The sequence below is a fragment of the Conger conger genome, chromosome 18 (assembly GCF_963514075.1).
Source record: "Conger conger chromosome 18, fConCon1.1, whole genome shotgun sequence".
Taxonomy (NCBI): Eukaryota; Metazoa; Chordata; class Actinopteri; order Anguilliformes; family Congridae; genus Conger; species Conger conger.
In genome coordinates, this window is record NC_083777.1 from 7,326,337 (window position 1) to 7,339,107 (window position 12,771).

Sequence of the window (12,771 nt, forward strand, 5' to 3'; positions counted from 1 at the left end):
AATCTAACCAACAGACGTAATAAAGCCAAAAACACAGTTTAGGTAAACTATATTACCAGTCAGATAGGAAGCAAATTACAACAATTCGTAGCCGGGCAATAGAACAGACCAGCCGATAAATGTGTAAATTAATATTTCAATACACACCATGAGCTCCGGGTTGTCACTGTCGCGGTGTGTAACTGCACGGATTACCCCCGCTCGCCATCTCCAGCGCGCGATCTCCGCGAGCTCCACCAGATCCAGTCCGCTCACGCACAGGAACCGCTTTCCAACCAGCTCCGGGCGCTCTTCCACCGCCATGGAAAACCTTCGCAATACTTCGAAAGCAACACCCTACTGTATAGACATTTTCTATAAAAGAAACCTTTAATACTAACAAAAATAATCAAAAGCCCTTCGAATAGTTTCCGAGTCTTTGGCTGTCTAATGTAACCCGGGGGATTTAAACGTCTACTCGCCTGCAGCCAGCAGACTACCCTGAGCGGTATGATTCAGTAAAGCCAGTCATTAGCTTGCGTACAGTGATATCACTCCGCCCCCACTGCACGTCGCCCTGATAAAAACCGCAGTGAACCTTTTCCTACGCCAGACAAATTCACTTTATCCTTGAGGGGTATTCCGTTTCCAAAACCATCAGAGTCAGCTAGCTTGTACGTAACCCTGTATTCCGTATGTGGATATAAATTGATGCTACAGCCAGATAGCAGTCGTTGAATTGTGCATTTGTAAAGTCGAATTTATGGCACTTAACTTCATAGTAAGCTTTTAATTGTAGACGTAGAGGTAGCCCTACACTGACGTCATCACTGGCACCTGTGTGAGCAAGTGTTTATCTTAACCTTCATGTTGTCATCAGGGTAAGTGAACCTATACTGATTTTAACAGCAGTGAAAACCCCTGAATTTGCAGTTTTTCACCATGAGATTTTATTACTTTTCCTGGAGTGACCATACCATTAGAAAAAGTTAAACTTTGCTTTCAAAAAAACACCGTTAGGGTACAAAGATTGTCTCATAAGTCCTTTTTAAACCCTGCAGTTATGAAATCAGGAGTCATAATCAACGTTAAGTGCCACCCATCTATTACAGCAATAAATAAATTGATAAATAAAAAATATATTATGACGTGTGTTTTCTAGTAAAAATCAGTGGTGTAGACTGGGGGAAAACAGTCTCTCTGGCATCATAGAGGATGAAGGCCAATGTTTTGTTATTTAATCTGCATAATTGTATATCCCTATTACCTCAGCAGAACTCAAAGACAATTCAGAAAATTACTTTAGAAATCTAAAGCCATCGGCCTCAAACAAGGCAGTTCAGTTAATCTGGTGCAAAATTAAATTAATCGATTGTCAATTAATCATTCCATTATTAAATTCAGTTACATTGCATTCAAGTACATTTTATGACTATGAGGCCTCTTGCTGGTAAGAGAATAAAAAATAATTCATGTCAAATAAAATTTATATAAATAATTTATCCCTCGCTAAGTAAGTGTGTAACGGTAACGTTATTACACTTTGCCCACCTGTGGACCAACTTCAAAGTGAAATACAAATTAGATACACTTTATGTAACCAATCGTGGAAGTAAATAATAGTTAAATTAACCAATCAGGGGCAGGAATTTGTTGTGTCGTCACGCTAGGAGTTACAGGCCGTTGAGTTGTGCAGAGGTGGCTGATCACCGAGGCTCAGGCTGGTCTTCGTTAGCTTGAATAGTGTGAGGATGCGTGATTTAGCTACAGTGAATTATTGATCGGGTTGTTAGTTATTCTCTGGCTATTTAGCTACCTTGCTAAGCTGTGCCAGTTATAGCTTTACTTTAAAAAACCTAGACTAACTTTCAAAACTTCACTTTCAGACCTGACCAAAAAACGTTAGCCCTGTTGTACGGAAAATGGTGTCGTGGATCATTTCGAGAGCAGTCGTGTAAGTCGAAACAAATAATCGCTAACTTATTTCTTTTGTTAGCTACCTAACGTTGCTTTTATGTACCTGTACACCATATTGTGCAAATGTTTCGACTAACGTTTGTGGTTTAGATGTGGACAGTGCTGTTTAACATTTATTTTGATTGCTAGCTAACTATTCAGCTTAGTTGAAAAGACCGTTATTGCCTGAATTCTGTCTAGTCCCACGTTAGTCTACGTTAGCAACGATGCTGGCTACAATGGATAATAATATTAAGAGATTTTCGATCGAATTGCGTGGTGCATGATGCCGAATTCCGACTTTGAAGATGTTACAACTGCAAGTTGGTGACTAGCTAGATGATGGCACTTGTTACTTGACTACTGAACGTTAGCTTGTTAGCTAGCAAAGTTAATTAATCAGGTAACGTAAAACATGCTTCAAATTAAAACGATTATATTTTCAAGAAAGGTAATTGCCTAAGTTATATTAAAAGTTATTATTGTACTAGCTAAAATTTAACTAACTACCGCTCACTAGCTTACATAATTGTTCCAATACGTTTTCATTATTTACCCACCGAACATTTGCTAACACTAGCCAGGTTGCTGGCTAAAGTGCTAACTGTTCACCAATGTAATGGGGCGTTATTTTTCATCAGTCAACTAATAAATTGATAAGTCATCCAAGTACATAGGACGGGATCACTTAGTATTTATTTTCTTTCTATTAAGTTACTGGACCTTTGATTGTTAACCTATATATGTTCGTTTAATCAATTTAAAATGCTTCTGTTTGAAATATCTATTTTAGTAAGTTAGCTAAGTTACCAGTCTGAGCTCCCAGAGTTAGGCTACTATAAAATATATTGTTGTGTATCAGATCTAATTACTTGACATATCACTATGGTTTACACATGACTCCTGTTTTGACATATTAACCACGTGGTTCATGAAACTGGAAGTGACTTTCACTCTTCAAGCCTTTGTTTAAAAAGTTTAAAAAAAATGATTAACCTGCTTCCGTTGATTCTATCTCGGGAATCCCCAAGCAGAGATAATTTTCATCAAAACAGTGTTTTGCCAATGGATACACATACAACTAGTAGCCTATTGCTTTGACAGCTAATTATGTTTAAGTCTGAATAAATGTAACTGAGGCATATTTGTCCTTTCTTGAATCATTGGATGAAGACTGGATGATTTCAACTGCAGCATTCGGAGGGCTGCAGATATACAACAGGCCCTTTGCTAGCTATGACCTCAGACGACTGTCATCACACTGTCTGTGTGTTCTAATCACAAGTTTGCATTGTTTGTAGCGACATCATCTGTCCACAACATTAAGGTGTCTGTTTTCAATTCCACAGGCTTCTCTTTGGAACGCTGTACCCTGCATACTACTCTTACAAAGCGGTCAAATCCAAGAACATTAAAGAATATGTAAGTACAAGTAGAGTGCATGTGCAACAAATGTGTATTCATGAGCATTGGTTTTTCTTTTGTCTAAAATTGTTTTAACAGGAGAAAATTATATGTGGATATTATTATGTGTGCACTTCTAATAACTAACATCACACCTGTGGTTTCATGGCATCTGAACTGTATTAAGGTCAGTCTATAAAGACGGTCAAATGCTTTTAAAGCTTGATTGGAAATCATGGGGTGTGTTGCTCATAAGCCCTGGCTGGGGATTCATTAGCATCCTTTGTTATTTCCTTTCTTTATTTTTTGGTTCGGTAGTCTGTAGACCTCACAGGTTGGGGCACGTGAGCACCTCTGGCCCTTTCCTCTAAGGTGCGCTGTTGCTTGGGAACGGCGTCGTTGCGATCACGCGGCTGTTTGCGCCCTGGCTTTGGGAGTCTCTGAACGGTGCTATAGCAGCGTCTCATCCAGCTGGAGGTCTTTCAGCAAAGCTTTTTTTTTTACATGTGCTGAACCTGAACGCCATTTTGTAAATGGACTTGCTTTGCAAGCGGTGTTGCTTGTCTCCGGATTGGGGAATCCTGTTGTGTGTAGCGGTTAGACCTGTGGCCCTGCTGCTCAGGGAGGTGCGTCTGTTCCCTGAACTTCACCCCCCCCTCAGGGCTCAACAGATCTCTGCAGATCCTGTGGCGGATAAGCAAGCGAAAGTCTGATGTAATGCTGATGCACGTTTTCCATGAAATGGAAATTATAATTTTTTTTTTTGGTTTCCCACCATTTAATTTGACTCTGCAGCGGTAATGCCCTGCTGGGCATACCTACCCTGCCCCTGGTGGTGGAGCTTATGGTGAGTCCCTTCTGAAATACCCCCTGACCCTGATGTGGGGGAGGGGGCGACTCATTCTGCAGGGAATCGCACTGTTGCGCTTCAGTTTCCCAATTTTAGTGACAGCCCCGAGGAACGTATGTGCGTTTGGCTGTACTTAAAGGCATTTCAGTTAAGGCTGTTCTGTTAAATTTGGTTTTTATGCTGTACTGCAGCCTGCGGTTATGAGCTTGAAACACTGAACAAGGTGGTGCCCAAATGAAAAACCGTGAATTCTGTTTGGAAGTTTGTTAGCAGAAGGGCCCCGCTATGATGCAGTAGATTGCTTGCTAATGCAGAAGGGCCTCGCTATGATTCAGTAGATGGCTTGCTAATGCAGTAGGGCCTCGCTATGATTCAGTAGATGGCTTGCTAATGCAGTAGGGCCTCGCTATGATTCAGTAGATGGCTTGCTAATGCAGAAGGGCCTCGCTATGATGCAGTAGATTGCTTGCTAATGCAGAAGGGCCTCACTATGATTCCGTAGATGGCTTGCTAATGCAGAAGGGCCTCGCTATGATTCAGTAGATGGCTTGCTAATGCAGTAGGGCCTCGCTATGATTCCGTAGATGGCTTGCTAATGCAGAAGGGCCTCGCTATGATGCAGTAGATGGCTTGCTAATGCAGTAGGGCCTCGCTATGATTCAGTAGATGGCTTGCTAATGCAGTAGGGCCTCGCTATGATTCAGTAGATGGCTTGCTAATGCAGTAGGGCCTTGCTATGATTCAGTAGATGGCTTGCTAATGCAGTAGGGCCTCGCTATGATTCAGTAGATGGCTTGCTAATGCAGAAGGGCCTCGCTATGATGCAGTAGATTGCTTGCTAATGCAGAAGGGCCTCGCTATGATTCAGTAGATGGCTTGCTAATGCAGTAGGGTCTCGCTATGATTCAGTAGATGGCTTGCTAATGCAGAAGGGCCTTGCTATGATTCAGTAGATGGCTTGCTAATGCAGTAGGGCCTCGCTATGATTCAGTAGATGGCTTGCTAATGCAGAAGGGCCTTGCTATGATTCAGTTGATGGCTTGCTAATGCAGAAGGGCCTCGCTATGATGCAGTAGATTGCTTTCTAATGCAGTAGGGCCTCGCTATGATGCAGTAGATGGCTTTCTAATGCAGTAGGGCCTCGCTATGATTCAGTTGATGGCTTGCTAATGCAGAAGGGCCTCGCTATGATGCAGTAGATTGCTTGCTAATGCAGTAGGGCCTCGCTATGATTCAGTAGATGGCTTGCTAATGCAGTAGGACCTTGCTATGATTCAGTAGATTGCTTGCTAATGCAGAAGGGCCTCGCTATGATGCAGTAGATGGCTTGCTAATGCAGTAGGACCTAGCTATGATGCAGTAGATTGCTTGCTAATGCAGAAGGGCCTCGCTATGATGCAGTAGATGGCTTGCTAATGCAGTAGGGCCTCACTATGATGCAGTAGATGGCTTGCTAATGCAGTAGGGCCTCGCTATGATGCAGTAGATGGCTTGCTAATGCAGTAGCGCCTCGCTATGATTCAGTAGATGGCTTGCTAATGCAGTAGGACCTCGCTATGATTCAGTAGATGGCTTGCTAATGCAGAAGGGCCTCGCTATGATTCAGTAGATGGCTTGCTAATGCAGAAGGGCTCCGCTATGATTCCGTAGATGGCTTGCTAATGCAGTAGGACCTCGCTATGATGCAGTAGATGGCGTGCTAATGCAGTAGGACCTAGCTATGATGCAGTAGATTGCTTGCTAATGCAGAAGGGCCTCGCTATGATTCAGTAGATGGCTTGCTAATGCAGAAGGGCCTCGCTATGATGCAGTAGATGGCTTGCTAATGCAGTAGGACCTAGCTATGATGCAGTAGATTGCTTGCTAATGCAGAAGGGCCTCACTCTGATGCAGTAGATGGCTTGCTAATGCAGAAGGGCCTCGCTATGATTCAGCAGATGGCTTGCTAATGCAGTAGGACCTCGCTATGATTCAGTAGATTGCTTGCTAATGCAGAAGGGCTCCGCTATGATTCCGTAGATGGCTTGCTAATGCAGAAGGGCCTCCCGATGATTCAGTAGATAGTTTGCTAATGGAATCACAGACGGTGGAAGTTCACGGGGAGGTCACTGATTGTGTGTGACACGGCCATCCAGCTGGAATTCCAGGGACAGACACATAACCTTATTTAACGTTGCCCAGCGATGCCGAAAATTCCCCAAATGCCTCAGAGTGCCTGAAGTAAGGGAGGCGTCGTGAACGGGCTGTACTTAAAATGGAAGGAAGTCCAGGAGGAAATGGGGTCATAATTCAGACCACTAGCACAGTATTGGACTTTTTCCGCAGAGGACAAACGGTCCGTCCTGGCAGAAGTTATTTTTCTGCAAACTATAAGTATAGTTTTGCATCTGCGACTTTTCTGTGAGGACCTGTGTGGTTTCTTAACCCTGTGAATTAGTGCAGTGGACAGACCGGTTGTTTACCATTCGATATTATATACTGATAAATGTCTACATAAACAGAAGATGCAATCATGCTCATTGAAATGTTTGTTTTGCAGGTATAAGTGAAGCTTGGTCATTGATAAATGTTGATATGCTGGAATACCGGACTGAAGGTTGAGTTTTGGAGAAGTCCAACTCCATATGTTGATTGAACTGCACCAATAGGTGCCTGTCAGCAACTGTCACAAGACATAATTATGTCTATTAAATGACTTTTTGAGAATCAGTATCCAAGTACAAAAATCTAATGACATGCCACTGAAGTCTGAGCCTGCTTCTTTCAATACAAATGCTATGATGGGATTAGTACTGTAGCCAACAGCATTATATACATCTAAATCTATACTGAAGAGAATTTTGAAAATCATAAATTATGTTTCTGACAGAGAAAAATGGATATGTGTAGAAAGTTCAATGTAAGAACTGATGACAGAAATTATGCTGGTGGTTTAAAGAGGAAAGTTATTCGCATGAATAAATGATGTGTTCTCTGCTATGTGGGATAGCCCATTACAAGGCCCTGTTATTTTCTCATCGTTGCCTCATGCATGATGGGAAGTCTGTACTGAAAGTGTTCTTTGCCTCCAGGTGCGTTGGATGATGTACTGGATTGTCTTTGCTCTTTACACAGTGGTGGAGGCCATCACAGACCTCTCCCTATCCTGGTAAGAGCTCTGTTACTATTATTGCACAAAATCCATTACCCTGTGGCTTCATGCAGATCCTTAGTAACGGTTTGGATGATTGATGTTAATCCATCCAAAATGGATTTTGTTTACTAGACCGAGTGTGTTCTCTGTTTCGTCATGTCATGTTTTAAGTGATGGGATTCCTGAGTAGTTTTTCAGATGCATTGCTTGATGAGAGGGCACAGTTAAGTGTGAGAATGACGTTGTTATTCTGTCCTTACTCCCTGGGCTTCTTCCCCTCTAGGTTTCCTCTGTATTACGAGCTGAAAATCGCCTTTGTGGTGTGGCTGCTGTCTCCATACACCCGAGGGGCCAGTCTGATCTACAAGAAGTTCCTGCATCCTCTTCTGTCTTCGAGAGAACGGGTGCGTTTTTTCCTCACTACCGCTGTAGTTACTCCTCCGGACTAGGAATAAGCAGACTAAAGAAATGTAACGTCAGTGTTGAAAATGCATCTAGCCTGCACTGCCGGGCAGTGGTAAAGCACTGTTGCAGTGGGTGGATGGGCAGGGTGGTCTGGTTCTGAATCCGGTGGTCTGGTTCTGCTGCCAGTCCTGCAGGACGTGGGGCAGGGTGTGGGGGAGGGTTTCAAATGTTTGTCTTCAATCTCATGAATCAATTTTTGCTCTCTGCTAACAAAGTTCTTATTCCAGATTTTTTTAGTCTTTGACACATTATTTGACCACCATGTCATCAGGATTTGATTTCAGTATCTGAAATAGATTCTGTTTTAGTGACTGTAGCATGGATAATTGATTAGTAGCTTCTTGTCCACAGACAGCTGAAGCTTTTATCATCATCTCGGGCTGATGTTACCCTGTATTTATGAAGTGTTCACAATGTATTCAGTGACTAATGATTAAAGTTAGATTGATCGAGATCCTGTACCAGAAGTGGTGCCCTAACATCACAACAGTCCTCTAACTGGACTTGGATGCTGTACATATGCTTTGAGGTGTATTTGTGCATAATGAAATTCTCTGTCCTGTTTTCATGAATAGGAAATTGATGACTACATCGTTCAGGCCAAGAAGCACAGCTATGAGACCATGGTGAACTTCGGCAAGCAGGGTCTGAGCATAGCTGCCACTGCAGCAGTCACTGCAGCCGTCAAGGCAAGTACGGCTGTGGCTGTGTGTGTGTGTGTGTGTGTGTGTGTGTGTGTGTGTGTGTGTGTGTGTGTGTGTGTGTGTGTCTATCTGCCTAACATAACCTATGTTATGGGGACCAAATTGATTTGAATTATTTATCATTTACAGTTACCACACTAAAATTCTCCCTTCAGTGAACTCAAGAGCAGCGTCTGGTTCAGTGTCATGTAAAGACTGAATATTCCTGACTGCATGCAACTCAGCTATTGGTTCCCTGACAGCTTTTCAGAATTCAGGCCGTGTGAAAACGAGGCAGCGTTTGAAGCACCGGAGACTGGTTTCTGTGGCCCCAAATGGCCTCTAACCAGGAGCTTTCAAGTCCCGACCCCTTCAGCCTCTATGAGACCTTCCATAACCCTGCTCTAATGACTCTGTTCTGCTTACAACTCTTTCTGTTCCTCATGCTAACTGTGATGTTGCTCTCTCTCTCCTCTCTCTCCTCTCTCTCTCGTTACTGTAAATATGTGCCCTGGGCCCGGTGCTTCTTAGGCCTGCTCTCTCCACTCCGGCTGAGGTAAAGCCACAGCATGGAGGTCCCCCCTCTCTCTCTCATCTCATAACCACCCCCATTATCTTCAGACCATCACATTCATCGTCGTCTAGGCAGAGAAAAGAACTTGAGAGCCGTCTGGTCACAATGTGTGTGGATGTAGTGTGTGATGCATACTCTCTGAAATGCATGTCCATATTTTTTTCTGTTCTAGTTCAAGAACAGAAAAAAAACTTGGCAAAAACGCCAGCATTCTGCAACCTTCTTCATGAGTGAAATACATGCTTATATACGGTAGTGGGAAGTAGAGACTTCCAGTACTGTGTATAGACAATGTCATTTATGCCTGAAAGGGATCAGAGTCCTTTGTCACAACAATACTGCTGTAAAACACTTCTGTTTTTATCACTGCTCCCAGACACTTCAAAACGTGCATTTCCAGCAAGGATGGGACAATGGGCTGTAGGACAGTGATACCAGCTTCTCAGTAGTATGTCACGTGGATATGACGCACATAATATGCACCTTTATGACCGTCTTGATCATTTAATCATCTGTCGACCATGGGTACTCGAGCAAATGTAAATCCATTTACATTTCTATATGACATAAGAAAGACTTGGAGTTAAGGTATTTTAGTGAGTGTGAGACATTGTTTTGCATGGTATATGAGTGCATGTAAACCTACATGGCTGTGCGGATCGTGGGAAGTATGCTGCACTGGTTCTTCGTTGAGAAAGTGGACGTGTGAAATGTGTGTCCGCAGGGCCAAGGTGCCATTTCTGACCGTCTGAAGAGCCTGAGCATGCATGACCTCACTCAGATTCCAGCCAATGACACGACCGACCAGCCTTACCCAGCATTCTCCAATCCTGGGAGAAGGGCACAGAATCCCTCCTTTGACGGCTCTGGTAAGCGTCCGTTTGGACTTGGTGTGGTGAAGCAAAGTATGTGTGCCCTGCTCTGTTGAAATCAGTCTTATTGACCCCAAAACGTATTTTAGGTTTTAGAAACCATTTGAAAGGGGAGAATGTAAGTTTTGTAACAATTATCAAAGTCTCTCTACTGCAGATAACAAGGGAGTTGTCCCATTGCATCTTGCCTTTAAAAGCTTAAAAGACATATTTTTACTGGCATTGAGACATGCAGATTATGAATGCCAAGATATTGTTCTCCAAAATTAAGGCGAAGGCCTAAAAAATCCAAAAATGAAGATTTTTTTTTACGTAAACATCGATTTGTGTGAAATTGGCCGTCACAACTTCCAAATGATTACGATACAGTGGGTCACATATATGCTGCAAACCATATGTGGAAACAAAGTAGACTAGATCATTTCTGGGATATATAGCGCCCCCTACTGGGAAGCTTGCGCACGTACGAGAATCAGCCAATTTGTTTACATTTCTCTGTCCTATTTTGAATGTTGTTATTAAAAGGCATTGGGGATATGTTTTTATCCTGTGAGGAGAGTTTGAGCAATGCCCAAGCATATCAGGCCTGCACAAACTGTCTCCAGATTCAAGATGGTTAATACGAAATACAGAAACATAACGTCTAATACTGAAAAGTATTTGTCTTGTTATACACATTTAACATGCATTTGTCTTTATCATACCATGCCTCTCTCTTAATTGTAATGTTTCTATGTTATTATGTTATTGTAAAACACTAAAATCAGTTTTCCTGTTGCTCTACATAAAATAATAATAATAATAGTAGTTAATGTTGTTCACACACACACACACACACACACACACACACACACTGAGCTCCAGCAAAGTAGCCGGTTGAGCTCTCACTCTGTCCAGGAAACCCTAAGGGCTGTCTGTCATCACCTGTGCCCTCCCCGTGCAGAGTACTACGCTTATGACCAGGAGGTGGAGTCCAGGGCTGGTGACGACGCGGATGGGACCTTCTCTGAAGACGAGGCCGTCTCTCAGCGGGGCGTCAGGAGGTCCCAGAGTGTGAAGACACGCTCTAGGGTGCGCAAAGAGGTGCGTCAGACAGGGGTGCACGTCGCTCCTCCTGCCCGCCTCTTTACCGGCCTCTTTACAGGCCTCACTCGGGCTCTTCAAATCAGCCCAACCGCTGATGCCTGTGGCTTTGTGAATTTGCATCGCTATGAGTGTTGTGTTCTATAAATACAGATATATATGTATATATTTTTTTTGTTTTTATTTATTTTATTTTTTTTATGAGGGGTGATGACCCAGACTTGAACCACAACTAAATCATTACTCTTGTTTCTTTGAGTTGATCATCTTTTGGTGTCAGACATGTGAGTTTATTGATCATTTATACAACCGTTGGGAGCATTGTGCAATTCAAAGAGAAAGCACTTAAATTATGCTCTAGCTAGCTTGCTCAACATGAGTAAATTGAAACAGAAATCATATTATATCAATCATTTCATGTTGTTAGCGTCCAAAATTATTGATGGCATTACATAAAGCTGAAAATGCCAGGATTACAGTAATGAAGGTTGCTCATCCCACTTCTTTCAGGCTCGCTATGGATCTCTGAAGTTGAAGCCAAAGCGGCGACCAGCACTGAACCCTATGACCTATGAACCCTGAACTCTGCAGAACTCGGGACCGGACCACCGGTTTGGGCGCAGTATTTTTAAGATGGAATGGTCTGTAAGATGTCGGTGAGATGTTTCTGGGTCCTGTTTGTTTCAAAGCAGAACGAGGAAGTTGAATGAAATGCCAGTAACACTGTGCTTTTAAAAAAAAATCATGAAACGCTTCAGATCATGTGCTAATGAGTGCATAACATATGTGCATTTCACTACAGAAATGTTTATGGTTTAAAAAAAAAGATTTATAATCTTCTCTAATTTTAGCCTATTGCCTAAAATATTTTTTACACACTTGAGAAAACACTCCAAAAATGAGTAACCCAAAGTGTCCTTCACTCCTTTTTGGAAAAGAAGCACTAGGATGTAAATATACAATAAGGTCATTTCATTTGTTTTATATATATAGGATAATATGGTTCTGTTGCAAGAAAATGTCTTGCGGTTTAATGACCACATTTACAAAACCAGCAGGACAGGTTTTTTCTCCATTTGTTTTTTGCACATTGTATGGTTTTAATGTGACTATGTTGTATTTTCAATTCAACTGTCATCTTAGTGGAATTTATTCATTTTTGTGAATGATAACCTTGAGTGAAAGACCAAAGACCAAAGTTCACATCTGTCTTACAGAAGCTTGGCTTATTTAGTGGAAACTACGAATATGTGTGGAATCTGTTTGTGTTGTATTCTTTGTAAAAGTAATATTCACCAATAAATTTGGATATGTGCTTAATCTGTGCACATGAAGTGAATTGTGTTTTATGTTATTCAGTAATGCTCTCAGTAAGTCTACAGTGCGCTTCACTTTTCCCACATTTTGTTATGTTACAGCCTTATTCCAAAATGGAATAAATTCATTTTTTTCCTCAAAATTCTACACACAACACCCCATAATGACAACATGAAAGAAGTTTTTTAGAATTTCTTGCAAATTTATTAAAAATAAAAAACTAAGAAATCACATGTACATAAGTATTCACAGCCTTTGCTCAATACTTTGTTGATGCACCTTTGGCAGCAATTACAGCCTCAAGTCTTTTTGAATATGATGCCACAAGCTTGGCACACCTATCTTTGGGCAGTTTCGCCCATTCCCCTGATTGCTCAGTTTAGACGGGCGGCCAGCTCTAGAAAGAGTCCTGGTGGTTCCGAACTTCTTCCATTTACGGATGATGGAGGCCACTG

General features: G+C 42.1%; 2 protein-coding genes across 4 annotated transcripts in view; one reads left to right on the forward strand and one right to left on the reverse strand.

The window, feature by feature from the left end:
- The window catches only part of LOC133118058 (probable JmjC domain-containing histone demethylation protein 2C), a 59,122-nt gene extending 58,404 nt beyond the window's left edge, over window positions 1-718 (reverse strand). Inside the window, exon 1 of the mRNA XM_061227721.1 lies at window positions 148-718. Coding sequence (XP_061083705.1) covers window positions 148-303 — 156 coding nt within the window. The 5' untranslated portion in view covers window positions 304-718. The remainder of the gene's footprint in view (window positions 1-147) is intronic.
- LOC133118059 (receptor expression-enhancing protein 3-like) lies at window positions 591-12,325 on the forward strand. Of its 3 annotated transcripts, none has more exons than XM_061227723.1 (9): window positions 591-860; window positions 1,866-1,933; window positions 3,285-3,357; window positions 7,261-7,337; window positions 7,606-7,726; window positions 8,363-8,476; window positions 9,769-9,913; window positions 10,860-10,999; window positions 11,510-12,325. In XM_061227723.1, exons 2-9 carry the CDS (start codon window positions 1,902-1,904, stop codon window positions 11,579-11,581), a joined length of 774 nt encoding a protein of 257 aa, XP_061083707.1. In that variant the 5' UTR covers window positions 591-860; window positions 1,866-1,901; the 3' UTR covers window positions 11,582-12,325. The 3 variants fall into 3 exon arrangements, with proteins under 3 accessions (XP_061083707.1, XP_061083708.1, XP_061083706.1); XM_061227722.1 differs by lacking the exon at window positions 591-860 and adding an exon at window positions 1,639-1,724; XM_061227724.1 differs by lacking the exon at window positions 1,866-1,933.
- The last annotated feature ends 446 nt before the right edge of the window (window positions 12,326-12,771 follow it).

What these genes read in the sequence shown, in the direction of transcription:
- LOC133118059 (XM_061227723.1), top strand. Translation starts at nt 1,902, where the DNA reads ATGGTGTCGTGGATCATTTCGAGAGCAGTCGT. An exon ending in ACAGACCTCTCCCTATCCTG is followed by an intron (nt 7,338 to 7,605) that starts GTAAGAGCTCTG and finishes CTTCCCCTCTAG; the next exon opens with GTTTCCTCTGTATTACGAGC. An exon ending in CAGTCACTGCAGCCGTCAAG is followed by an intron (nt 8,477 to 9,768) that starts GCAAGTACGGCT and finishes GTGTGTCCGCAG; the next exon opens with GGCCAAGGTGCCATTTCTGA.